Below are 24571 nucleotides of genomic sequence, written 5' to 3'. Positions count from 1 at the left end.
CTGTCACAATTATCTGGCTAAAACTGACCTTGGCAGTTACACTTAAAATACTTTGATGCCCATCAAGCTGGCAAAGATTAAAATAGCCTGGGGGAAAAAAAAACAATCTGCCCTGAGTGTTTGGGGGTGAAAGGGAAGAGACTTCACCGTTCAGTTTTTTAGGGTGTTCGCATAGCCTTTCTGAAGGGCAGTTGGGAATATATGCCAAGACTCTGAATACCTTTTGAGGAATTTCACTTTTCGAAGTCCCCCCAAAGGAAATAAGGAAACACACGCAAGGCCTTCTGAACAAAAATATCAGGTGCTGGGGGAGGGATAAATTAGGAATTTGAAATTAGCAGATACAAACTGATATAGATTAGTTTGTATATTCAATTTATTATATTCAATAAGAAACTATTCAATTTCTTATAATAAACCATAATGGAAAAGAATATGAAAATGTATATGTATATGAATCACTTTGCTGTACACAAGAAACTAACATAACATTGTAAATCAACTATACTTATATAAAAACTTTAAAAATTAAATGCTGAGTTCCTTACATGGGACAAAAATATTGAGCCTGTTGATAGCCCATTATAAGGCTTCCCTGGTGACTCAGGTGGTAAAGAATCCACCTGGAATGCAGGAGACCTGGGTTCAGTCTCTGGGTTGGGAAGATCCCCTGGAGAAGGAAATGGCAACCCACCGCAGTATCCTTGCCTGGAGAACCACGGACAGAGGAGCCTGGCAGGTTACAGTCCATGGAATCATAGAGTTGGACATGACTGAGCGACTAACCACAGGCCCTCATAGGAAGAGGTGTTGACTGGCTGGGACCACTACCGCATGGATGCCCCCTTGCCTTCCGTCCCAATGGGGAGGAGCTGGAAGTGACTACAAGAGACCAACCATTGAGGACTCTGTGGGTCCCCCCATCCCAGCCGCTAACCCCCACTCTACCCTCGCTGCAAAGCGTGACCCTCAGAACCAGATCCTTTGGGAAGAGAAGTTGACTAGTTGCTGTTTCCTAGATGGCAGCATTTCCACGAGGCTCTCAGGGGCCACGGAGGATGGATGGTTGGGCATCACCACAATGTCCCACATGCCCTAGTCCTGGGCAAACCGGGACAGGGACCCTGCCAGGTGCAAAAGTCACCACCCACCCCCAGCCAAGCGATGCCTGGAGGCCAGTGGTCAGAGACTCCTCCTGCTAGGGCAAATAAAGGGAGGCTCAAGAGCACGGGAAACCAGAGCAGTAGGGCCCCTTCCCCTGCAGGGTCACTCGGGGTGGGGCAGGACCCTGTGCCGCTTCCCCAGCCCCTGCCGGCAGAAAATCCAGGGAGCCAGGCAGGGCTCAGGGCCGCTAGGACCGTGCGGGAACCGCTGGTCACGCACCTCGAGCCGGAGACCGGCTGTGAGCCTCCGCTGATCTCGGCGCACCCTTTCCCGATTCTGCCCGGCCTTCCTGCGGCCTCCGCCCCTCCTGACTCCGGAGCTCCCCTGGGCCCGAGGCCGCCCCGTCGCCCAGCGATCCGCTGAGCGTGGACCGCGGGCCTGCTGGACAGGCGCTGCTGCCCGACGGTCCGAGCCACCGCCGAGGGCCCGGGCCAGCAAGGGGGGCGGGGGCGGCAAGCGGGAGGAGGCCCCGCGGGGACTCAACCCAGGAGGAAAGGACTCCTGGACTTCGGTGCGATCCGCACCCCCTCGGCCCCGCAGCGCTGCGCTCGTTCCCTCCGGGCCGAGCGGCTCTCAGGCGCGCAGGGCCCTCCAGGCCGCCCCTTGCCCGCGTGGGTTCCAGAGATGGAGGCACGGGGCAGCGGCCGACATTGCGGCGCCCCGTGTCACTGGGTGGAGGGCCCAGGGTGGAGCCGCCGCCTGCCGCCCCCCACGCCCCTACCCCGTCCTGCGCTGAGGCCCGGTGCCCTGAAGCCGGATGGTCGGGGACTGGGTGGGCCCGGTGGGGTGGGAGCGCGGGTGGGTTCCTCAGGACCACTCCCCCTCCCCTCACCCCACACTCCCCCATCTCCTCTGAGGGGGTGTCCCAGCCGCTGCCTCTTGCAGCCGGTCTGGTCCTGCTCTGTTCCTCCGAGGGGCTGGGCATTTCCAGGACAGGGACCGGCCCCCACTGCCCAGCTCCCTTCAGGGTCTGGCCGGGTGCCCGCCCCACTCTGGGTGATAGAGGCCTGCGGCTGCAGTGAGCTGCTTCCTTCCAGCTCTCTCGGAGGTGCCACAGCCTCCCTGCACACAGCCCAGAGCCCCTCCCAGCCCTGGTCACATTTCCCCATCAGGCACAGTGTCCTCCCTGGCTCTGGACCCAGGGCCTGCCCAGAGTTTGCCCAGGGAGGCCTCTGCACCCCCATGTCGCCCGATGCTGCCCCAGACTTCCTGGGGCTCCCTAGGCCGGCGATGGGGGAGAGGGGTGCAGGGCCAGCCCCTCCCGCCTTCCTTCTGCTGCTTCTCTAGTGAATTCACTTCCTGCCTTTTCAGGCTGACCTCTGCCCTCAGGAGCCTGGTGACACCACCACTCACCAGCCCAGTGCCTCTTGGGTAGGCTGTTGCTAAAGAACTGAACCCCGGACTTCCCTGGCCCTCCAGCAGTTAAGATTCCTCGCTTCCACTGCAGGGGCACTGGTTCCATGATCCCTAATCAGGTCAGGGAACTAAGATTCCCCATGAACAGGCAGCAACAACACCCTTCCATGGTGCATTCAGTCCCAGGTCACTGCCTGAGGCAGGGGGCACAGTGGAGCATGACCCCCCTGTTGCCATGGCCACTGGAGTCACCGCACTGCTCCTCCGTGTGGATGGCACCTGCCTCCTCCACTGGTCCACCCACATGGCAGCAAGGCCTTCTAGAAAAATAAACCCGGGGCCAGTCATACCCCAGCTAGAAGCCCACAACAGCTTCACCCCATACTGAAGAGGCTGCTACCCCTACCCTTGGCCTAGAACTTGACCAACTGGAGAGGTGGAAGTTAGGGGCCACTGGGAGGCTACACAGCCTTCCAGAAGCTTTGCTATGGGAACAGGGAGAAGCAGGAGAATGCCTGGTGGTCCCAGCACACACCATACAGAATACAGGACTGCACATACGAGGACACACACAGAGACCCAGGTACAAGCACATAGCACGCAAAACACAGCCATACGAATACACACACATGAACACAGACATGCGTAGACCTACATCATGCACGTATACCCATACTTGTGGACATGTGCATACATGCTTACATTATATGCACACGGGAACACGGACACGCACACTCAGCCTCCTGGAGCATCCTGCCACCACCAGCAGCATGCCCTGCTCATATTGGCAAATGGGCTCCAGCGACTGGGTCAGATGTGGGAGCCCCATACCCCAATGGGTGAGGACCCATTGCCCCAGAGGCCCTCAGCCAGCAGAGCTCACTGGCCTGCACTCTAGTCCCCTGATGTGGAGAGACAAACGGCCTCAGAGACCCCAGTTAGGCACTGAAGTCACCCTGCTCCCCACACCACCCCCCTCCGATGGACAGTGCCTGCCTGTGTCTGCCCAGAGTTCACAGCAGCTCCAAACTTCTGCTTTCACAAGATTGGTTCCTTCCTGTTTGAATCAGCATTTCCACTTATTTGCGGCTCCAACGTTCCAAAACATACAACCCCTGCACTGGCGTCGGGGCTGATGCCAGCAGCTCTACCTGGCGGGGCCCTCATCCAGTTCACTTCAGAGCCCTCATCTGCAGGAACACGTGGTGCCGGGTGCTGACACACAGCCACCCCGCCAGTGAGTGTGCACGGTGGAGCTTGTAGGCTGTCTCAGGCCAGCCAACCGGCAGGGACCCTGGCATGCGCTCCAGATGGTCATGAGACCTAGAGGCAGGATGTGGCAGTGGAGCAGTGGAGAAGCGGGGTGTGGGGCTCCTGGGCACCTTGCCCCGGACACGATCCACACATGGCCCAGGAAGGAAGGACATCAAGAGCCTGCGCTGGGCCTGGATGTCGTCACTTGGCTTCACGTTTGCACAGTAACAGCTTTGAATGTTACTGTGGTATGTGAGATATAATTCATAAACCATACAATTCACCCATTAAAAGTGTAAAACTCTGGGTGTTTAGCATATCCAGGCTCGGGCAACCACCAGCACAACCAATCTGAGAACATTCCCATCACCCCAAAGACACTGCCACGCCCCTCGCCCCTGGCAGCTATAACTCTGCTTTCTGTCCCTGCAGGATCTGCCTGTTCTCATTTCATACACCCAGGTCCTGAGAGCTGTTCTCCTGCATGCCTGACTTCTTACCTTGGCCTAACGCTCTGAGGTCCACCCACTCTGTGCTGTGTGTCAGAACCTCCTCTGCGAGGCTGCACGCCGACCGCTCCATCGTGTGTGTTTGACCACGTTGTTTGTTCATGCCTCCATAGGTGGACATTTTCCATAGATGGACATTTGCAGTGCATCTTGGCTGTTAAGAATAACGTTGTGAGAGCATTCATGTGCAGGTTTCCGCATGAACATGTTTTCATTTCTCTTGAATGCACACCTAGCCGTGGAATGGATGAGCCTATGGTAGTTCTCTGTTTAACTTTTTGAGGAACTGCCAGACTGTTTTCCACGGGCGCCTGCACCCTTTTACAAGCCCAGCGCTGTGTGCTGCCCGATTCCTCCAGATCTTCTCCCACACTTTTTATTCCCCTTTTATATTACAGTTAACCTATGGGTGTGAGGCAGCCTCTAACCTTGCTTTGATTTGCATTTCCCTGACGCTAATGACCTGAGCCTCCTCTTCGGAGTTCACTAGCCATTTGTACACTTTCCCTGAAGAAATGTTTTTTCAGACCCTTTGCCCTGGCCCCGGGGTTTTAGGAAAGAAGGATCAAAGAAGCTCCTCGCGATGGAGGCTGTCGGGGGTGGGGTGAGAGTCGCCCCCGCCCCCACCCTTTGCACCCCCACTCCCAGCCAGGCCAGGGGGCGGGCTCACCAGGGGCATTTCCGGCTCCTCTCAGCGTCGCGGAGGTTTCACTTTTGGGTCTGGGAACCTTCAGGCTGTGTGCGCGCTGGGCAACTCCAGGGCAGAGGCTTCCGATCCTGGCCTGCAGGGCAACCTGGCTTCGGCTTCGTGGGCACAGGCACGCGACGGTCACGGTCACTGGTGAGCTGCCCCTGCCCATGCCCTGCGCTGCTGCGCCCCACAGGGGCTGCCTGCCCTGGCTCCGGGGTGGGGCACTTGCTTCTCCTGGGAGTGGGTGGGGGGGAGGCCAGCAACTCTGGGTGGAGATTGGGTCCTGTCACCTTCCTTGGGCTTCCCCAAGCCCCCCAGGACTCCCCTCATCAGACCAGCTAGGGAAGCCCCAGGCCTCTGGGAAGGGGGCTCCCTCCGAAGTCTGACTGGTTTGGGCTTAGCTCCAGGCAGGCACCTCCATGTGCCCCTGGGCCCACTCTGGGATCTCAGGCCAGTGCCAAGGCTTAGAGGCTTCCTGCAGCCCAGACGTCCTGGGTCCTGAGTCAGGCCTGCAATGACTCCTGACCGCTGAAGACAGACGAGTGACTCACGGAGCTCTGGGTGTTGAGGAAGCCCTGGAGGACAGGCCTAGGGGCTGGGGATGCTTGGGCCAGGCCTTGCCTGGGCCTTCGCACCAACTGCCCAGGAGGCAATGGCTTCTGCTTCCTCCCTGCTCTCTGAGCACCTTGGCCAGGAAGGCAGCTGCTAAGGCAGACAGAGCCCCAGCCTTGCCCTGCTCTTTCTCGGTGGCTGCTTTTCATGAGCAGCCCGAAGCCTTGTTGAAGTAGCAAAGTGATGGAGGGCTTGGTGGGCGGCCAAGGCTGCCCCCTACCCGACAAGCGCTGCGTTCCAGGGCTTTTCTGGGCTTCATGCGGGCACTCTGGCCACAGGACAGATGGTGTGCATGGCTGGCCCGAGTCCTACGGAAGGCTGCGAGTGACATCCAGCCTGGAAGCGCTTGGGGACCCTTGCAGAGATGGACAGTGGGTGACAGGGTGCACTTGGAGGCGAGCATCCCAGGCCTGGCCAGGCAGGACTGCCTCAGAGACACTTGAGCAGCTACCTCTCCGCTCTTCCCCTCCCCTGCCCTCTTCCAGCCCTGAGGGTGGAAGGCTGGACCAGCTGCCCTCCTCAGGAGTATGGCATCGGCCTTTGAGAAGGTGGTCAGGAGCGTGGTCCGGGAGCTGGACCACAAGGAGCTGACCCCTGTGGACAGTCTGCGGAGCTCCGCCAGCTTCCAGCCCTACAGCCTTTTGAGCAGGAAGCCCTTGAGCTCACGGTTCTGGAGACCACGCTACATGTGTGTCAACTTGTCCATCAGGGACATCCTGGAGCCCGACATGCCGGAGCCAGGTACCCGACCGGCACTGAGTCCGAGTCATGGGTGGGCAGAGGGGTGGGCCAGCCAGCTCCCACTCGGGCCCCTGGGTTCTGTCTGCAGAGGCCCCTCGGCCAGGCGGGACAGGCAGCGGTCGGTGGGCAGGGCCTCAGCTGTGCTCTCGCTCCAGCCCTGGAGTGCGGTGGCACCTTCCAGTTCCAAGACATGATGGACGGGCAGCTGCAGGGCAGCGTGAAGCTGGCAGCCCCAGGACAGGGCAGGCTCTCAGGCGGGGCCGCGGTGTCCGGCAGCTCCAGCGCCTCGATGGACCTGTGCACTCTGAGAGTGGCCCCCAACACCTGGGAAGCCATGCACCGTGAGAGGTGAGCCCCAGGGCTGTGGACCCGCTGACCCTGGGCAGCTCCTGGGTCAGGACCTCGGGGCGGCAGCAGTCATAGGGTGTCTGTGAAGGCTGAGGGACGTCCCAGAGTCAGGGGCCGTGTGGGGACCAGCAGCTGGGAAGGAGGCTACCAAGGTCCTGGGGGCCTGCATCCTGCAGTTCGGGGGGCCAGGGGTCAGACTGAGCCCTGCTGCAAAGAGGCTGGGGTGGAACACACACAGGGACCTTGGTGAGAAGGACCATTAGCTCAGCACACAGACGTGAGATCTGAACCCAGGGAGTGGAGAGAGACAGCAGACAGGTGAGCAGCCAGCCACAGAGTGGGCCCCTCCAGAGGCCCGCTTCTTCCTGCCCCCCATCTGCCCACAGGCACTGAAGCACCCAGGGGATGGGGCAATAAGGGTCCCGTGCCGGGGCATCCACATCACCCCATCCATGGCTGCAGACACTGAGGTCCGGGGAAGGGAAGGCCATCCTGGGGCAGGGGGAGAGGAGGGCAAGGCACATCCTGCAAGCCTCCCACTGGCCCACTCACCACAGGCGCCTGCGGCAGCCTGAGCCCAAAACCCTGCAGCAGCTGCGGAGTCGGGGGGATGACGTGTTCATAGTGACCGAAGTGCTGCAGACACAGAAGGAGGTGGAGGTCACCCGGACGCACAAGCAGGAGGGCTCAGGCCAGTTTGCACTTCCGGGAGCCCTCTGCTTGCAGGTGGGCAGCGAGGGACCTGCAGTGGACACAGCGGGGGAGGCAGGAGGGCAGTGTCCCCACGCAGACCCCTGCCACCAGCACCTGGCTGCCTCCAGCCCCACCGGGTGGTGGGGAGCCCAGTCCTGAGCCCACATCCGTCCCTCAGGGCAAAGGCGAGGGCCACCTGAGCCGGAAGAAGATGGTCACCATCCCCTCGGGCAGCACCCTCGCATTTCGGGCGGCCCAGCTGGTTATTGGCTCTGACTGGGGTGAGCCGGGGTCTGGGTGACTTCTGGGGCCCAGGCTCCGTGGCAGAGGCGGGGAGGCCTGGAAGAGTCACCGGCTGCCTGGGGGTGCTGGGGACATCTGGTGGCATGACTGTGGGCCGGGATGGCTGAGAGCTGCTTGTTCAGGCAGGTGGGAGGTCAGGGCACAGAGCGGGGACTGCACAGGGAGCCCCAGGTGGGCCAGGGAAAGGCCAGGTGTTCCGCCAACCTGCCTCCCCCATCTCTGCCCCTCCCGGCTTCCAGACATCCTCCTCTTCCCAGACAAGAAGCAAAGGACCTTCCCGTTGCTGGAGGCAGGTGAGGCCCATGCACCTGAGAAGTGGGACAGGCTGATAAGGAGAGCCCAGCACAGCACATCTGGGAAACACACACACACATGTGCACACACACATGCACACACTAGTGCAAATGCACACACACACCCATGCAAACACACATGCACACTCACGCACATACACACACGCAACATGCATACTTGTGTGCACAAATGCACACACACACTCACACACATACATGAGCAACACACACACAGTCGTGCAAATGCACACACACACCTGGGTAGCATGGCGACAGGCTGGCACCAGGTGGGTTTGACCTTGCTCCTTGCCCCAGGCTGCCAGGGCTGGGGTGACAAGCTGTGAGGGCCCAGGGGAGGCCTCAGCCCTCTCTGGCTCGGGCCCCGGCCCCCAGCACTGACCAGCCCCGCCTCGCCCAGGCTGCAGGCCCTTCAGCAGTGCAGACGGCCATCCATGTTCGTGCTTCAGCTTTGCCTCCATAAGGGGCCTCTCTGACTACTTCCAGTTCCAGTCGGGTCAGTACCTTCTGGGCCACCCTGGGGCCCCTGCTCCGCTTTTGCCCCCAGCATCTGCCCTCCCTTACCAGGGCTCCTGGGGCCACGTGGGCACCTGGGCAATTGCAGACCTGTCCCCACAGATGGGTCCATGGAGCACTGGCTGGCGACCACTGATGACTTCCAGGGCCTGCGGGCAGAGGTGGAGGCCTGGGCCATGGGCCTGGAGGGCTTGTCCAAGGGGCCATGTGGGCAGCTGCTGGGTGGCCTGGGGCAGGTGCTATGGGACGAGCCGGCTCTGCAAGCCCTGGAGGAGTCGGTGAGTGAGCTGGGCTGTGCGTGCGGGGCATTAGGGGGTGGGGTAGCATGAGAGCTGGGTGGGGTGGTGGAGCAGATGCCTGCCTGCCCTGCTCATCCCCACTCCCCCGGGTGCCCCCACCAGGAGCAGGGCCTGTCCCGCCCTGATCACCCCCACTCCCCTGGGTGCCTCCAGCTGGAGCAGGTGCCTGCCCACCCTGCTCACCCCCACTCCCCTGGGCGCCCCCACCTGGAGCAGGTGCCTGCCCGCCCTGCTCACCCCCACTCCCCTGGGCGCCCCCACCTGGAGCAGGTGCCTGCCCACCCTGCTCACCCCCACTCCCCTGGGCGCCCCCACCTGGAGCAGGTGCCTGCCCGCCCTGCTCACCCCCACTCCCCTGGGCGCCCCCACCTGGAGCAGGTGCCTGCCCACCCTGCTCACCCCCACTCCCCTGGGCGCCCCCACCTGGAGCAGGTGCCTGCCCGCCCTGATCACCCCCACTCCCCCGGGTGCCCCCACCTGGAGCAGGTGCCTGCCCGCCCTGCTCACCCCCACTCCCCCGGGTGCCCCCACCTGGAGCAGGTGCCTGCCCACCCTGCTCACCCCCACTCCCCCTGGGTGCCCCCACCTGGAGCAGGGCCTGTCCCGCCCTGCTCACCCCCACTCCCCCAGGCGCCCCCACCTGGAGCAGGTGCCTGCCCGCCCTGCTCACCCCCACTCCCCCTGGGTGCCCCCACCTGGAGCAGGGGTTATCCTGCCCTGCTCACCCCCACTCCCCCAGGCAACCCCACCTGGAGCAAGGGCTGTCCTGCCCTGCTCACCCCCACTCCCCCAGGCGCCCCCACCTGGAGCAGGGCCTGCCCGCCCTGCTCACCCCCACTCCCCCAGGCGCCCCCACCTGGAGCAGGTGCCTGCCCGCCCTGATCACCCCCACTCCCCCTGAGTGCCCCCAGCTGGAGCAGGGCCTGTGCGGCGGGCAGGTAGAGCCACAGGACGGCCCGGTGGGCACCATCCTCGAGTCCCTGGTGCTGCCCTCTGGACGGCTGGAAGCAGAGCTCGCAGGCCCCGTCTTCTACCTGCTGCAAGCACTAGCAGGTAAGGGGCTCGGAGAGGGGCAGGGAAGGGGCAGGGACGTGAGCTCCTCTGGCTGGCCCCTGGAAGCCCTCTCACCCAAGGTCTCTCCGCAGTGCTGAGTGAAGCCCAGCACGTGCTGCTGGCTAAGGTGCTGGAGACGGGGGCCCTGTTGGGGACCTTTCGGCTGGTGAGAAGGCCAGGGTGTAGGGTAGGGGTGGGCTGGTGTGGGGCCCAGTGCCCGGCGATGGGGTGGTGTGGGCGGGTGCCCGATCCTCTGACCGCTCCCACCCTGTCTGCCAGGTGGAGAGCCTCGTGGAGCAGAGCAGCCCGTGGCAGGAGCGCCAGGCTGTGTCCCTGCCGCCCGAGTGCCTGGGCGACAGCTGGGGCTCAGAGGCGCCCGCCTGGGCCCTGCTGGAGGCGTGCGGCCTGGAGCCCCAGGTTGGCGCCCCCCAAGTGTGCTGGGAGCCGGGGGCCTGCGGCTGCGTGTGCGCACTTTACGCCTGCCTGGCACTGCTGCTCAGGCTGAGCCGGCTCTGCTAGCCTGCGGCCCACCCGCCGCAGGCACAGCCTGCCCACCAGCTGCCAGGAGCCACACCCAGCCATGTGGGCGGCTCTTCACAAGACCTGGGGGATGGGGACAGCCAATAAATGGGACGAATGACACACACAGGGAATGACGCACTGAGCTTTCGAGGAGCCCTCTCTCAGGGGTCGGGGGCCCAGTGGGGGATGCCTGCACAGGACGGGGAGGGACCTGGGGGCCAGGAGCAGGCACCAGGGGCCTTCTGGGTGCTGGACCTGGCCACTCCGGAGCGACCAGCCACGTGGCCAGGCTCCTCCCCGCCCCTGCCCCCCCATAGCAGGCTGGCCTGGAAAGAACAGGGCAGGGCAATGCCAACCCCCAGGACTGTTCTCTGTCCACCTCAGGAAGCCTGAGAGCATCCTAATGTTCTGATGCAGGCAGTGGGCCGCCCTCCCTCTGCAGGGCTGCAGGGGGGCAAGGACACGGCGCTAACAGACAGACAGGCCTGCACTCCTGGGGCTGCATGGGGGCCTGGGGGAAATGACCAGAACCAGAGAAACTGGCCTTTGGGGTGTGTCTCATCCAAATTCATTCACTCAAAGGTAAGAGTCTGTGGAGAGGAGAGGAGACCTCCCGGCCTGAGCCGTGGTCCCTGGGCCTCGCTGGGCACAGAGAGGTGGTGACTGATTCAGCCAGGCAGTTACTCTCACCCTGGAGTTGTCACAGCCAGGGGAAACTTGTGGGAGCCGGTCTGCGGTCCTCCTCTTGGTGGAATGCGAGGGAAGCCATGTTCCCTTCCTGTCCGACCTGCAGCCCCAGGACTGGCTAAACAGAAGGGACAAGAATCCCTGGTGGTCCAGTGGTTAAGGACTCAGCACTTCCACTGCTGGGGCCTGGGATCGATTCCTGGTTGGGGAACGAAGATCCCACAAGCAATGTGGCCAAAAAAAATAAAAATAAAGAGAAGAGGTGGTCGGCCCAGCTGTGGTTGGGACATTAACCTCTGAGAAAACTCAGGATTGAGGTTGACAGTAAAATTAATATTAAAACAGAGTGCTCCCTAAACATCCCAGATCCCAGTACCGAAACGCTTAGCAATTGTCCCCTCACCCAGGGCAAGGGAGAAGTTGGATACCTCCCAGGCCTGTTTGTGTTCCCCGGAGCCCAAGCTCCTCCTTTGGGAACCTTGCTAGGGCACTGAAAGGCATGACCAAGGTGAACAGGACTGGAGCAGCGCAGGTCTGAGAAAGCGGCAAGTAAGCAGGCCCACCAGCCCTGCTTCTGGGGCCCCGAGATGCTCCCCGCAAGGTCAGGCGGTGAACCGGGCCTGCTGAGCCCCACCCAGGTGCCCTTTGGAGGGTCTCACTGTTGGCCCTCAGGCTCCAGGGTCGCCAGTGCCCGGAGGTCTCCAGTGACAGCTCACTTGAGAGCATCTAAGCATCCTCTGTGTAAAGCAGCGCGCCCCGACCCTAGACCTTGGGGGGAGGTGAGCGCTCTGTGGGTAGCTCTGCTGGGCCTCACTGACCAACAGTGCTCACCCAGGAGTGGGGCTCACCCGGGAGCAGGCCTATGGTGTCGCCGCCCTGACTGGAGCCTCTCTGGGGACCGCACCGGAGAAATCCCTGAGAAGCGTCCCACTCCCAGGACAAAGCGGCAAGCAGGGTGTCTGGTGGGGCCCCGGCTACAGGGCAAGGGATGCCCTCACGGGGGGGCAGGTGCACACAGGACTGAGCATGCGGGGGCATGTGCACTCCAGATGGCCAGTGGAGTGGAGGGGAGTGGGTGCCCAGGCCAGAGAGGCCCAGGCCCTGCAGGGAGGCATGGGAAGAGGCAGGGCGCTGCCTGCTGAGCCCCCCATGAGGCTGGGCCGCGCTTTCCAGCGGGCCTCGCTGGGGGCTTTGCCCAGCCACGCCCTGTGGTTGGACAGGCTCGTGCCTGGTGGAGGCAGTGGGCCTCAGACGCTCCCCCAGCTTCTGGCTCCAGGCTGCAAGCCCCTGAGGGGCCCAACCATCAGGTGGCTGGGGGGGGTCCTCCTGCCACCTTTTGGGCAGCAGCGGAGGGGCCGCAGGGCTGGGACCTGGCGCCTCCCTGAGGGGGTCAGGCTGGAGACCCCCGAAGACATTCTCACCAGCCTCCCTTCCTTCTGCCTCCCAGGTTCTGACAGCCTCCTGACCTCCCCAGCACGTCCCCGGATGTTTCCCATAGTTTAATCCAGTTTTGGCATTCCCCTTGGAGAATCATGGACTAATACACCAAACTATGCCCCTGGCTTCTCACAGACGAGTGCCCTTGGCCAGGGCCTCCCCTGCCCTCAGAGTGACCAACGAGGAGACCCTGGCCCCTCCCTGCTGAGCTCTGACTCTGCTCAGGGTCTGTGTGGGCAGCACAGCTTCTCAGTCAGGGCAAAGCCTGCCTGACTCTGCCCAGGGCTGACACAAGCCCCAGCCACATGCTCAGCAGTTCAGCTCAGATCAGTCGCTCAGTCGTGTCTGACTCTTTGCGACCCCATGGACTGCAGCACACCAGGCCTCCCTGTCCATCACCAACTCCCGGAGCTTGCTCAAACTCATGTCCATCGAGTTGGTGATGCCATCCAACCATTTCATCCTCTGTCGTCCCCTTCTCCTCCCGCCTTTAATCTTTCCCAGCATCAGGGTCTTTTTGCATCAGGTGGCCAAAGTATTGGAGTTTCAGCTTCAGCATCAGTCCTTCCAATGAATATTCAGGACTGATTTCCTTTAGGATGGACTGGTTGAACCTCCTTGAAACCCAAGGGACTCTCAAGAGTCTTCTCCAGCCACCACAGTTCAAAAGCATCAATTCTTCAGCACTCAGTTTTCTTTATAGTCCAACTCTCACATCCAGACATGACTACTGGAAAAACCATAGCCTTGACTAGATGGGCCTTTGTTGGCAGCCACCTGCTGCTTTCCCTGTAATTTTAGCCCAAGCCTGATCTTGGACCAGGCGCAGCTCATCAGAGCCCAGCCTTGGCCCAGACAGACACTGAACCCCTAGGATCTATGTTTTTCATTTTGGCTGCACCATGCGGCATGTGGGATCTTAGTTCCCTAACCAGGGATCGAACCTGTGCTCCCTGCATTGGGAGTACAGAGGTTTAACTGCTGGACCACCAGGGACGTCCCGCTGTATCTTTATTTTAAATGCTTTCCATTGGGATGGGCAGGACCCCAGCCTCCAAGAGGCTGTGTGAGTGGAGGCCTCCTTCTCTGAGAAGGCAGCTTTGGGGGCCCTGAAAGGGCAAGAGGACACCTCAAGGTGGGCATTCCAGGTGGCAGAAGCCACTTGTCCCGGGTCTGGAGAGCCTGTGTCACTGCTTCAGAGCAGTCCTGAGGGACTTCTTCCATCACCCGGCCCTGAGCAGGTGCTGGGATGCGGGTGTGACAGTTCAGCCTGGTGAGGGGCAGATGCTGGCACTCCACACCTGAGCCCGCAGGTATCATCTCAGACCTGTGGTGTCCAGTGGGAGGTCAGGGGCAGCCTCCAGAGAAGACCCGGGGGTGTCTGAGATGGTGAGCTAGAGGGGAGGGGCAGGAACAGGGCCAGGCTACTGGGCAGTGGGTGTGGACAGGTGGACAGACGGATGCTTCTTGAGCAGGGAGGGTGTGGCCGGAAACCTCAAAACCTCCCAGCCAGCATGTGGCCAGCAAGGAGTGGAGCACATCAAGGGGGCTGACGAGCAGCCGGGAGGGCCAGGCAGAGGCAGCCTTTTATGGGGCTGGCTTCCGGGGCGGCACCCACTTCTGTGTCCCCACCTGGCCTGGGCCCAGAAGGCCAGGCGCCATCCAGGCAGGGCACACACCGGGGGGTTGGGAGAGGAACAGGCCTGTTGGGGGACAGACGGACGGAGGGATGGATGAGGCGAGAAGCTGAGGGTGAAGGTGCTGCGTCAGAAACTCGTGGTCCATCTAGTCACACACATCTGTCGGGGTTGGGGGTCATTGTGTGCAGCAGACTATGCAGAGCCCCGACGGGGTCGGGGACGGGCTCTGGTGCCCAGCACCATGCCCAAGGTGCCCCTCAAGGCGGACCTCTTCTGCAGATCTGCCCCCCGGCCAAGACAGGCCACAGAGCAGGGAGCCTGAGTCAGCACCCTGGCCCCCATCGGAGGGCCAGCCGGTCAGCTCAGCCTGGACCTGAGCAGCCCCAGCGGCCGGGGAGGCTGCAGTGCTGAAACGGGCTGTCGGCGTAGACGGGCGGGGGCCGGGCCGGCAGGCAGCTGGGCCGGCCGGGGCGGAGGAGGCGCCAGCCGCAGGGCTGGGGCTGCACGCGGGCCAGCAGCGCCACCTGCTGGCCAGACACGCGTGCTGCCGCCGCCACAGCAGGCTCAGGGTCGCTCTGCAGCCTCCCCAAGTCTGCGGGGACAGGGCAATTCATGTGGCGGGGGGAGGGGCTCTCCAGCGGTCCCCCACACATCCCAGTCCCCTACCCATCCACTTTGCCCTGGCAGCCACCACCTCTCTGGAACCCTGCGGAACCCCACGAGGGCGAGTCGGGCTCTCACCCTGGAACAGAGAGTCCAGCAGGTCCTGGTTGACGTGGCTGGGGCTGGAGTGATGGACCAGGAAGCCTGGACCAAAGCGAAGCCCTGAGTGCTGGCCCCGTGCCCGCAGCAGCAAGGGGCTGGCCCAGCGCCCAGAACCCTGGGTGCAGGGAGCAGCGTGATGCCAGGCCTGCCTCACCTGTGAGTAGGGTGGCCGCCAAGCGCAGGGGGCTCTGAGGGCTCCGCAGGTAGCCCTGGGTCTGACTCAGGAAGCTGGGCACGTGACTCGGGTACCACTGGACCTGGGGACAGAAGGGCTCCTGGGACGGGAGGGCCAGCTCTGCGTGGAGCAGAGGCCTCAGAGGTGAGGCCAGGGCCCAAGGGCCTCTGAGGCCTTGACGAGCCACCACCTTGACCGGAAAGGTGAGGAGTCTCAGTCTGGGGGGGAGTGGCCGTGGTGTATACTGGACCAAGTGGGCAGCTGACCACACCCCGTCATTCTCACCGATCCCCCAACTGACCAGGCGGTGGCAGATGCGGCTTAGGGCCTCAGGGCTGTGGTAGTGGGCCTCCGTGCCCACCTCCTCCAGCAGGCCCCAGGGCAGGGCCTGGTCACAGCAGGCCAGCGTCCATTCTGCACTCTGGAACGGGTAGGGAGCGAGGTTAGAGGTCTGAAAGCAAAGTGGCAAGAAAGGACCTGGGAGGCAGGAGGTGGCCAGGGTGAGGGGCAGAGGAGTCCTGCTTGTCCAAGCCTCCTGCGGTCTTCGGGTAAGTCCCTGACCTGCGCTATCTGGAGAGGCGGCTGTGGTGGGGAAGGGTGGGGTGGTCAGGACCGTGTTGGGGGCTGACCTCAGCGGTGTCCGGGCTGGGGTCGTGCAAACGCAACAGCAGCGGAACGAGACTCTGCAGCACCAGCTTCCGCAGGGGGCGGCGGAGCCCCACCCGGAGTCCGCCCCGGCCGCGCCGCACCAGCGTCCCGAGCAGCCCGACTGCGGAGGCGCGGACCGAGTCCCGGGCCTGCACAGGAAGGCGCGATCAGGAGCCCGCAGGAAGGGGGCGTCCGGAGGGCTGCAGTCTGCAGGAGTTCCCTGGGGGCCCCAGCGGGGCCTGGGTCGGGAACTCGGGGGCCGGGCCGTGGGAAAGACAGGCGGAAGGGGCGGAAGGAGCTCACGTCGTCCAGGAGTGGCGGGAGGCGGGGCCGCAACTCCACGCTCAGGAGCCGCACCGGCGCCCGCGGCCTCAGCAGGACCCTCTGCAGCGCCCCCAGCGCGGCGTCCACGAGCCGCGGGTCACCCTCGCTCAGCGCGCCCAGAAGCGCGGGCAGCAGCGTGGTCGCGTGGCGCACCTGCGGGGACAGGGACTCGTGGGAGCCCCTTGCCCCGCCCCGCCCCGCCCCGCCCCGCCCCCGCCCCGCCCTCACCTTCCCGCAGTTCAGCGCCAGGTGGCCGAGGCCCAGCAGGCCCAGCCAGCGCACGGTGGGCTCAGGGTCGCCCTGCCAGGCGCGGAGCCGTTCCAGGATCACCTCCTCCCGCAGGAGCCGCGCGGTGGGCCGGCTCTGCAACAGCTGGCCGGGGGACACAGGGTCAGCACGCTGACTTTCCGCACAGGCCAGGGCCGCTCAGGGGCCAAGCGCACTGTCACCCCTACCCACCCCGCCTGGAAGCGGGCTCACCCCAGTGAAGAAGGCCATGGCCGTCAGGCGCTGTGCGTCGTCTGTGCTGCGCAGCCGCGGCAGCAGGTCCGCAAACAGGCCTCGCAGGTGGTGGTCAGCGTGGGCCACCAGGGCACTGGGACGGGGCCAAACGGAAGCTCTCCCTCAAGAAGCTGCCCCTGACCACCCCCATGTCCCTGCTTCTCCCACACCCCCGCCCCGCACCTGGCCAGCAGCAGGACACCCTCCAGGTGGGTGCGGGCTCCCACCAGTCTCCTCCAGCCTCCAGCCTGCTCCATGCACGTTACCACCATGCGGCCTCCATCCCCAGTGAGCAGGGCCTTCAAGGCCTCCACAGTGCAGCTGGAGGCGGGGGCAGCAGCAAGTGGGCAGTGAGGGCCAGCAGGGCACGAGGCCAGTCCTCACACCCTGGAGTGTACCCCCTCACCTGGCGTGACTGTGCGGTGGCCCTCGATGAGATGGGGCCCAAACCTTGGGTGTGTCGGGGGGGTGTGCATCCCAGGCCAGCTTGTGGAGCTGAGTGACCAGCACCAGGAGAAGGTGCGGGTAGAAGCCTCGGGTGGCACCCACACAGCCGGACACAGCCAGCATCTCCCCAAGGGCACGAGTGGCCTGTGGAACCAGGGTCTCTTTCAGGCTCAGACACGGCAGACAGGGAGAGGACAATGCCTCCACGCTCGAGGGACGTTATGGACGGGTGTGACTAGGGTGAGCGCCTGCTGTCCCCGAGCCCCTGTAGCCAGACTCTCCTGGCCTCTTGGGCCAGGGCTGGGGTGTTCTTTGGCAAGCTGGACAGAGTCACCTACCGCCAGCGCCTCCAGCTGGGTTCCGGCTGAGCCCTTTAGCGCCCACAGCAACTGCACCAGCACCTGTCCATTCACACGCTGGTTCCGGCTCAGGCTGCGCCAGAGCTCGGTGGCCGCCCTGGGGGCACGGAGCATGTGAGACAGGGTCTGGGGCTGGGGTGAGGTGAGCCCCCAAGTCGGGGAGGCAGCCACTAGGACTCCAGCAGGAGGAGGGAGGGTTAACTGCCCCCCACCCCACCCTGGCAATCCCTGAGAAACAAGATGAGTGGCATCTGCGCAGACCACATGGGACCCCGACAGGCCAGCAACAAACCTGGCATCATGAACAGTCACCGTGGGGAATAACATGGAAGATAACGTCCCTTGGGGTCAGACTAACCAGAGCCAGGGGCGTTGGGGGTGCAGAAGCCACCTGGCTTGCTCAGGCCGGCACCCCCAGGCTGGGAGAGAGAAGGCCAGGCGCAACCAGGAACTGGCAGGGGACATGAGGTGGGAGGGGCTGCGGGAGGGAGGAGGGGAGGGGAGGCTCCCTCCTCCACCTGCCTGCCTTGGGCCAGACTCCACGACCTAGCCGGAAGGGGGAAGGAAGCCTCGTGGGGCCCCAACGGACGCTCGCCTGGTGGGGCAGGAAAGGTTACCGGTTTGGGGCCGGTGAGCAGCGCAGCAGCGCGGACACCACGTCCCGGGAGTGCTCCAAGGCCAGTGCGCTCAGCACCCGCAGGGCCGCCCGCCGGGGCCGCCCCTCCGCCAGGTGGGGCACCTGCGCCAGCAGCCCCCGCACAAGCCCAAGCACCTGGGGAACGGCGGGCGGCAGTCAGGTCTCTGTGAGCCCTGCCCCCACCAAGCGGGCGCAGCTCACGCCGACACCCCCCCCTCCCCCCAGCCGCCCCAGGCTTGGAGGGGCTTGGCGGGGCGGGCCCGGGCAGGAAGGTGCCCGCGGGGAGGGGCCGGGGGCTCACCTGGTCCTCCAGCCTGTGCCCCCGAGCCTCCAGGGCTGAGGACAGGGTGAGCGCTGTCGCCTGGGTTCCCACAAAGCCAGCCTCTTCCAGGCAGGCGGCGGTGTACACGGCCAGGTCTGCGAGGGCCCCCTCCTCCCAGGAGCTCCAGGGTGTCTGGGGATGGGGGTGGGGGGCTGTGGAGCCCCCTTGCCTCTCCCACGCTCTCCCTCCCTCCACAGAGCCTTTCTGCCCTCTCCCCGCTCTCTCCTCGGTTACCTCCCCTGCCCCCCAGACAGCCCTCCGGCTTACCTGCTGGGGCGCCCCTGGGGCTGGTTCCTGGGGAGGGGGCGGGGAGAGGGGCTCACCACCAGCTGTGGGGGCGGTGGCTGCCCTCCCGGGCTCCCCTGCTGCAGGTTCAGGCTCAGGCTGGGGCCGAGGGCCTGGGGCAGGGGGTCCCCAGGGCTGCCCCCGGCTGGCCCGGATCCCTTCAGCCAGGGCTGTCAGGGTCAGGGCCCCCACGGGGGCCCCACGGGCTGGGCCCCACACGCCCCTAGCCATGGCCGCGGCACACGCCGAGCTTGTAGCACCTGTTGTTGGTCCTCCCAGGAAGTCGTGCCCAGGCCTGACCTAGAAGCAGGCCCCAGGCAGGCGGGACCAGGGACAGGTGTGGTGGCGTGCGCGTGCGCATGCACGCGTGTATGTGTGTGTGTGGGGAGGGAGTGGGGAGTCATACAGAGGTGTCTCCAGGTGTGGTACCTGCCAGGAGCTTTAGGGGGGCCCTCCTGCCCAGGCTGCCTGCAGCCTGAGTGTCTGGGGTCCGGTTCTGCCCACTGGGCCCTAGGAAAGGGCCAAGCGAGGTCCCTGGGGGACAGATGATCTGCTGGGGGAGGGGCACAGGTCTGGTGGCAGGGAGGAGAATCCTTGACCTGACCTCCAACCCTGCTGGGCATGGAATCCTGGCACGTGTGCACAGCTCTGAGGGTCTGGGCCCAGCCCTGAGCCGAGACCTTGCCTGACTCAGCCCTGAAAGGCAGTCAAGTGCACGCTGGGCCAGGAGCCGGGAGCTGGACTGTCCCCTCTGTGTTCCCACCCAACCGGACCTCCGGGAAGGGGACGGTCGGAGAGCGGTCGCCCCCTCTGAACTCAGAGCACCCTGGGGGTGGGCCAGAGGAAGAGGAGCTGCCCGGTTCCTCATGTCACTGGATGGGTCACTGGGGGAGGGTCTGGGTCCTGGTGCCAGAGTGCAAAGCTCAGAAGTGGAGACCTGAGGGGGCCTTGGGCCTGGGTGTGTTCTGCTGTGTGCATGCTGGCAGGGGTGTGTATCTCTCTCCAAGCCCCCCTCTCCCAGGAGGCCTGACCGGGCCTAATCCTCACTGTCATCCTCACCCAGCAACACAGTGGCCACTGCCCAGCCTGGGCTGGGGGAGCCGGAAGAGCTGGTCCTGCCAAATACCTGGGCAGGCGGGAGAGCCCTGGGCCGTCCCCTGGACAGTCAGCATTCCCCCGCGCCCTTGCCGGCTCCTGGAGCTGCCCACCGCCCGGACAGGAGGCCGAGGCCTTGGCCCCCGTGTCCCACAGAGCCTTGACCCTCCCTCCTGAGCGGCTCCGCTGGAGCGGAAGCCGGTGGAGACCTGACAGGCCTGCGGCACAGAGGCAGGGCAGCCAGGGCCTGGCCGGGCGCCCAGGGCGGGCCCCTACTCCCTAACTTCCTCCCTGGCTCAGGCAGGCAGGCCCCACTGCTCCACGCCTTTCCTGGCATTTTGCGGGCAGCAGCTGGGTCCCCACGACCGAGGCCTGGTCCACACTGTGACACGCTGGAGCCCGAGAGGGAGCCGGATGGGCGGAGCCCGGGGCACAGGGACCCGCAGGCCTGCCAGCAGCAGCGGCAGGGGACACCCAGGCCTCCCCTTGGGGAGGTGGAGGTATCCCAGCGAGCCTTCCAGCGAGCCTTCCTGGGGGGAATGCCAGAGCCCCTCCAGCTGGTGCTTCAACCCACCTCCAGCCTCATGGAGAGGTCTCCCAGCCACTCCCCCAGCTCTTAGTTGGGCACAAAGATGGCCCCCGTTTCCCTACAGCCCTGCCCTGCCCCCGATCTGCCCCCAGAGTCCAGCTCCTCAAGCCTCGGACACCCTCCCACAAACCTTAGCTGACGTCAGGCCTCAGCACTGGGCTGCTTCCCGAACCCTGGCCAGGCTGGGGTCTCCCCTGGGAGCTTAAACCCTCTCACTAATTCCTGACTCCAGTCCACCCCAGGAAGCCCTGAGGATCCAGCGAGTGGCAGGCTGGATGAAGAAATGACACACGGCAAGTTGTGGGGACAGTGAATGACTCATGTTAATTTCAGGCAGGTCCCAGCACGAGGTTGTCAGAGGGCTCCTCTGGCACTCAGTCTGTCCACCAGGGCCTGGAGCTTCTCAGACAGTGCGACCTGCAGCGGGGAGACGTGGGGGTGACATGGGGGCAGAGAGCACAGGCTGGGTTGAGGACGTAGGCCTGCGCGCACCTCGTACAGTGCCGGCTGCTCCAGCCGCCTGTGGGCAGGGCTCAGACGGTGCAGGGACTGCTGGGCGAAGGCTCTGGATTCAGCCAGAGAAGGCAGTGGCTCACACAGCTGTTGGGAGGCGGGAAGGAGCTCAAGGTCAGATGTCAGAGCTTGGTCTGGGTTGAAGGTGCAGACTCGGGGATGGGTAGGGGTGATCACCTGTCCCTGCTTGACCCAGAGTCGCAGCAGCGGCTCCACGTGGGCTGGCCTCACAGTACGGGACTCCCGGGCCCCTTGAGGCCAGACTCGCAGCTCCTGGCCAGCCTGGGGAGGTGGCTCCTCTGCCAACTGCAGCACGTCTAACAGCAGAGACCCTGTGTGTGTGTGCACGTGAGGGGCGCCAAGAATAAGGTGAGGGGCCTGGGGCTCGGAACTGAACTGAGGAGAGTGGAGGGGCCTCACCATCAGAGCCCAGGAGCCGGAAGGCAGCCTTGCTCCCAGGCAATGTCTGCTTCTTGGGGTCCTCAGTCAGCTTCATCCGTGGCTGGCCTCCCACAGACACCAGCTGTGGGGACAGGGTGCTGGGCTAGCTGGACCTTCTCCCCGGACCCCCAGTCCACCCCCAGCCCACTCGCACTGCACCCCACCTTGTAGACACAGCCCAGGGAAGGCTGGCGAGGGCAGGTGACCACGCTAGTGCCGATGCCAATGACATTCACCTCACTGCCCTGGAAGGGGAGTGGGTGGGCACTGAGCTCGGCCAGCACGTGCAGGCCCAGGCCCCCACGCCACCCTCTGGCCTGCCCCTGCCCCTGCCCTGCCCACCTTCTGGGCCAGCCGGGCCAGCTCCTCCTCATCAATGTTGTTGCTGACAGCAATGGGGACCGACTGCAGCCAGGGCACCCCAAACCTGTGGCGGGGGAGCCCCTCGGATGTTCCCGACTCCCGCGGACCCCATGACCTGTCCAGCTGCCCTCTACCACCTGCTGGTCTGGCTCAAGCCTTCGTGCCTACAGGCCCCTGAGCGAGCCCAGCGCAGCCTCCTCGCTCACTGCAGCATCGAGACTCGGGTAGCATCAGAGAGCCTCCCTCCTCCTTCCCCTGAGCTGGAGGGGGTCTCTCAGCAAAGCCCCTCCCAGGGACTCACTGGGCCGCAGCTGTCCGGAAGACCCCGCGGATCTCCCGAGCCTGCTGAAGTAGGTCGCCACTGTCCAGCCTCACACCCACTGCCTGGTAGCCCAGCTCCTGCAGGGCCAGGGCTACAGCCAGGAAGTTGGGGAGCCCGCTCCTGGGGACGGGGACAGGAGGGTCAGCATGGGGGGGTCTGCAGCTCCTCTGCTGAGACCACCCCGGGGTGTGGCCGGGCCTCACCTCCGCACACTGTAGGTGTCCAGCAGGCCCTGGAAGGCCCGGGGAAAAGCCAGGGCGTAGGCCACAAAGGCTGCCCGCTCCCCCCGGTGAGGCTCTTGCACACCCAGCCCCAGGTGGCCACACACACGCTCCAGCCACATCTCCACACTGGCAGCCAGATCCACCTGGGAGCCCTGACCAGCCGCCGGAGCCAACATCTATGGAGAGGGGTGAAGAACGGAGGACCCAGAGCATGGTGGGGGCGCTGACTCGCCCCAGTAGACAATCTGAGCACCCGTCTGCCAGCGCCACACCGAGACACCATCCCAAGGTGGCTTGGATGGGCCAGGCATGGTACCTGCCTGAGAGCTGAGCAGGGACTGGTGCCTCCTCCTTCCGGGGAAGGGATGGCCCTGGGGGTCTCCCCTCTGGAATGTAGCTAGGGGTACAGGGGTACTGACCGAGTCAGGGGGCACCTCGCTGCCTGAAAAGGAAGTGACGAAGGAGTGTGCCAGGGTCCCGGCCACCGGCACGCCCCGCAGCTGTCCTGCGAGCACGTTGCTGCTGGCATCAAAGCCTGGATCAGGGTAAAGTTGGGGGACTTCAGACATTGAAGGGGGTAGGTCTCGGGGCTAGACTCCTCCTCCCTTCCGTCTCCTGGCCCTCACCGCCCAGGTAGCTGTAGGTAGAGGCAGTAAGACCCCCGTCGGGGCCCTGAGCACGCCGAAGCCCCATCTCCAGCAGCCGCTTGTCAGGCCCTGCGATCAGGCGAAGGCGCGCGGCATTTGTGGCGATGAGGCTGTGGGAGCGGGGGAGTAGGGGACCGGAGTGACGACCAGGAAGCTACTCGGCCCGGCCTCTCTTGAGACACCGCGCGGCGGGAATGGGCGCGGGCCCGCGCTCCACCCCCACCCCGCCCCCACGGGGCCACGCCCCACAGGCCGGCGGGAAGGCCCCTCCCACTCGCAGGATCCAGCCTTCCCACCCCGGGCCCCACCTGGCGTAGCTGACCAGGCAGAGGAGCGGCGTCTCCAGCAGCTGCACCACCAGCAGCGGCCCGGACACCTGCAGTAGCGGCACCTGCGGGGCGGGCTGTCACTCGGTGCCGCCCTGCCCCGCTCGCCGCCCCCCTCCCGCCCCCCCCCCGCCACCGCGTCCCACCCCCCGCACTTACGCCGGGGAAGGCGAGGGAGCCCTCGGGCAGGGCCCGCACCGTCACCCCAGAGCAGTCGAGGGCACGAAGGTGCTCAAAGAATGCGGGGTCTGTGTCTGAGGGCAACGCCGAAGCGAGGAACTGCACGTCTGGGGGCGACAGAGGCCATTGCGGGCGGGGGCTCTGGGGCGCGTGGGCGGGGGCTCGCCGGGCCGGGGCCTACCTGCGTCCCGCAGGCGGAAGGCGCGCAGGAAACGCACGCAGTCGCGCAGCCCCGCGGCCAAGGCGAAGGCTCCGCCGAACGGGCACTGGCGGAAGAAGAGCTCGAACTCGGCCTGGTCCTGCGCGCGGCCGGCGCGCCAATAGCCCAGCGCCATGGTGGCCTGGTACAGGTCGGTGAGCAGCGGCCGCGCCGCCGCGCGCCCCTCAGGGTCCTGCTCCGCCGCCATCGCCCTGGACTCTGGCCGCCCCGCCTGCCTGCCTGACGTCCGCGCTCGCCGGGGCCTGCCCCGCCAGCGGGTTGGAGCTGAGAGGTTGGGCCACCAGGGCGCGACCGCCTCTCCTGGCAACCAGAACCCACGGGGCGGGCCGCCAGCCTCCAGACGCCGGAGAGCAGTTCCTGAAGCTGGACTCGAGCTGGGGCGTCTGCTACCCCTGGTCGGCCCCGTGGGGGACGGTCTGTCTTGTCCCCTGCCGCCCGCGGCTCCGTGCAGCGTAAGGAAGGTAAAAGAGGGCAATGCGAACTCCACACCCCCGGGCAGCTCTGGGCCACCACCACACCGCAGCAAGGCCACACTGTCCTAGGAGAAACGTGGTGCCAACCCAAGTAAGGGGACTTCTTGTCCACCAGCTGGCATGGAAGGCTCTCCAGTCCTGCACGCTAAGCCCCACGGGAATCCTAAGGGGCCTTGGAGGCCCCAACAACTCTTTTTCTCACCAGTCACACCAGATCCAGGGAGGAAACACTCGTGACACAATCCTGCCCAGACCAGAGGCTGAGGGGGGCACAGGCGGGCCAGGGGCACAGCTCCATGGGGTAGTGTGTCCTGGGGTCTGTCAGGGGCCCAGGTCTCTCTCCAGTGGGTGTGTGTGTGCCAGGTGGGGTGATGGGTGCCCTTCCAGGGCTGGAGGGAGAGGGGCAGGGCTAAAGGAAAAAACCCCACGTCCTTCCTAGACATAGATGCACACAGGGTTTCCCACAGGTGACTATCTATAGTCTCAAGGGCATGGTCAGGACGGCCACTGGGACCTCTTCCCTGGATGGTTCCAGGCTGGCACTTTCGTACCCATGGGGATAACTCAAAAAGAGGAGGC

At 64.5% G+C, this 24571-nt stretch overlaps 4 protein-coding genes and 1 non-coding gene across 14 annotated transcripts; 2 read left to right on the top strand and 3 right to left on the bottom strand.

Annotated features, from left to right (window-relative positions):
* Nucleotides 1-1113: 1113 nt before the first annotated feature.
* On the bottom strand, nucleotides 1114-5109 carry LOC122679266 (ADP-ribosylation factor-like protein 13B). Its single transcript, XM_043879787.1, has 2 exons — nucleotides 4954-5109; nucleotides 1114-4437 (listed from the first exon to the last, which is right to left on the bottom strand). Exon 2 carries the CDS (start codon nucleotides 2087-2089, stop codon nucleotides 1376-1378), a length of 714 nt encoding a protein of 237 aa, XP_043735722.1. The 5' UTR covers nucleotides 2090-4437; nucleotides 4954-5109; the 3' UTR covers nucleotides 1114-1375.
* Nucleotides 4985-10496, top strand: GSDMD (gasdermin D). Of its 3 annotated transcripts, none has more exons than XM_043879689.1 (11): nucleotides 4985-5124; nucleotides 6072-6327; nucleotides 6483-6675; nucleotides 7233-7401; nucleotides 7547-7649; nucleotides 7911-7964; nucleotides 8383-8478; nucleotides 8601-8776; nucleotides 9709-9850; nucleotides 9943-10016; nucleotides 10130-10496. In XM_043879689.1, exons 2-11 carry the CDS (start codon nucleotides 6114-6116, stop codon nucleotides 10367-10369), a joined length of 1461 nt encoding a protein of 486 aa, XP_043735624.1. In that variant the 5' UTR covers nucleotides 4985-5124; nucleotides 6072-6113; the 3' UTR covers nucleotides 10370-10496. The 3 variants fall into 3 exon arrangements, with proteins under 3 accessions (XP_043735624.1, XP_043735623.1, XP_043735621.1); XM_043879688.1 differs by having other exon boundaries at nucleotides 9700-9850; XM_043879686.1 differs by lacking the exons at nucleotides 9709-9850; nucleotides 9943-10016; nucleotides 10130-10496 and adding an exon at nucleotides 8951-9693.
* Nucleotides 10497-11197: 701 nt separating this feature from the next.
* Nucleotides 11198-11270, top strand: TRNAG-UCC. Its single transcript has one exon. It is a non-coding gene; the product is annotated as a tRNA-Gly (tRNA).
* Nucleotides 11271-13480: 2210 nt separating this feature from the next.
* On the bottom strand, nucleotides 13481-20584 carry MROH6 (maestro heat like repeat family member 6). 8 transcript variants are annotated; one of them, XM_043879616.1, is made up of 14 exons: nucleotides 18860-20584; nucleotides 18294-18608; nucleotides 17973-18127; nucleotides 17335-17452; nucleotides 16956-17140; nucleotides 16733-16870; nucleotides 16529-16643; nucleotides 16277-16420; nucleotides 16028-16201; nucleotides 15706-15873; nucleotides 15378-15497; nucleotides 15056-15158; nucleotides 14878-14943; nucleotides 13481-14728 (listed from the first exon to the last, which is right to left on the bottom strand). In XM_043879616.1, the coding sequence occupies exons 1-14, from the start codon at nucleotides 19220-19222 to the stop codon at nucleotides 14499-14501; spliced, it is 2394 nt and encodes a 797-aa protein (XP_043735551.1). In that variant the 5' UTR covers nucleotides 19223-20584; the 3' UTR covers nucleotides 13481-14498. The 8 variants fall into 8 exon arrangements, with proteins under 8 accessions (XP_043735551.1, XP_043735554.1, XP_043735548.1 ...); XM_043879619.1 differs by having other exon boundaries at nucleotides 18294-18446; nucleotides 18582-20581; XM_043879613.1 differs by having other exon boundaries at nucleotides 13481-14595; nucleotides 14640-14728; nucleotides 15056-15497; nucleotides 18860-20453.
* On the bottom strand, nucleotides 20582-23765 carry NAPRT (nicotinate phosphoribosyltransferase). The gene is made up of 13 exons (XM_043879715.1): nucleotides 23481-23765; nucleotides 23279-23406; nucleotides 23102-23184; nucleotides 22773-22903; nucleotides 22566-22681; nucleotides 22126-22322; nucleotides 21902-22042; nucleotides 21580-21664; nucleotides 21402-21482; nucleotides 21217-21319; nucleotides 20974-21128; nucleotides 20776-20883; nucleotides 20582-20700 (listed from the first exon to the last, which is right to left on the bottom strand). Exons 1-13 carry the CDS (start codon nucleotides 23704-23706, stop codon nucleotides 20638-20640), a joined length of 1617 nt encoding a protein of 538 aa, XP_043735650.1. The 5' UTR covers nucleotides 23707-23765; the 3' UTR covers nucleotides 20582-20637.
* Nucleotides 23766-24571: the final 806 nt, after the last annotated feature.

The sequence above is a fragment of the Cervus elaphus genome, chromosome 21 (genome assembly GCF_910594005.1).
Source record: "Cervus elaphus chromosome 21, mCerEla1.1, whole genome shotgun sequence".
In the NCBI taxonomy this organism is placed as follows: Eukaryota; Metazoa; Chordata; class Mammalia; order Artiodactyla; family Cervidae; genus Cervus; species Cervus elaphus.
This window is presented reverse-complemented; position numbering and strand designations above follow the sequence as displayed.

Excerpts from the sequence above, each read along its gene's own strand:
- LOC122679266 (XM_043879787.1), bottom strand. The coding sequence starts at position 2,089 with ATGCCCAGCCCCTCGGAGGAACAGAGCAGGACCAGACCGGCTGCAAGA.
- NAPRT (XM_043879715.1), bottom strand. The coding sequence starts at position 23,706 with ATGGCGGCGGAGCAGGACCCTGAGGGGCGCGCGGCGGCGCGGCCGCTG. Across the intron at positions 22,323-22,565 it reads GCGAGGTGCCCCCTGACTCG|ATGTTGGCTCCGGCGGCTGG; the intron begins GTCAGTACCCCT and ends CCCTCTCCATAG. Across the intron at positions 21,129-21,216 it reads CCGGCTCCTGGGCTCTGATG|GGTCTCTGCTGTTAGACGTG; the intron begins GTGAGGCCCCTC and ends ACACACACACAG.
- MROH6 (XM_043879612.1), bottom strand. The coding sequence starts at position 19,222 with ATGCCCAGCAGGGTTGGAGGTCAGGTCAAGGATTCTCCTCCCTGCCAC. Across the intron at positions 16,644-16,732 it reads GGTGTCCTGCTGCTGGCCAG|TGCCCTGGTGGCCCACGCTG; the intron begins GTGCGGGGCGGG and ends GCCCCGTCCCAG. Across the intron at positions 15,874-16,027 it reads TCCCGCCACTCCTGGACGAC|GCCCGGGACTCGGTCCGCGC; the intron begins GTGAGCTCCTTC and ends CTTCCTGTGCAG.
- GSDMD (XM_043879686.1), top strand. The coding sequence starts at position 6,114 with ATGGCATCGGCCTTTGAGAAGGTGGTCAGGAGCGTGGTCCGGGAGCTG. Across the intron at positions 7,402-7,546 it reads CGGGAGCCCTCTGCTTGCAG|GGCAAAGGCGAGGGCCACCT; the intron begins GTGGGCAGCGAG and ends TCCGTCCCTCAG. Across the intron at positions 8,777-8,950 it reads TGCAAGCCCTGGAGGAGTCG|CTGGAGCAGGTGCCTGCCCA; the intron begins GTGAGTGAGCTG and ends GGGTGCCTCCAG.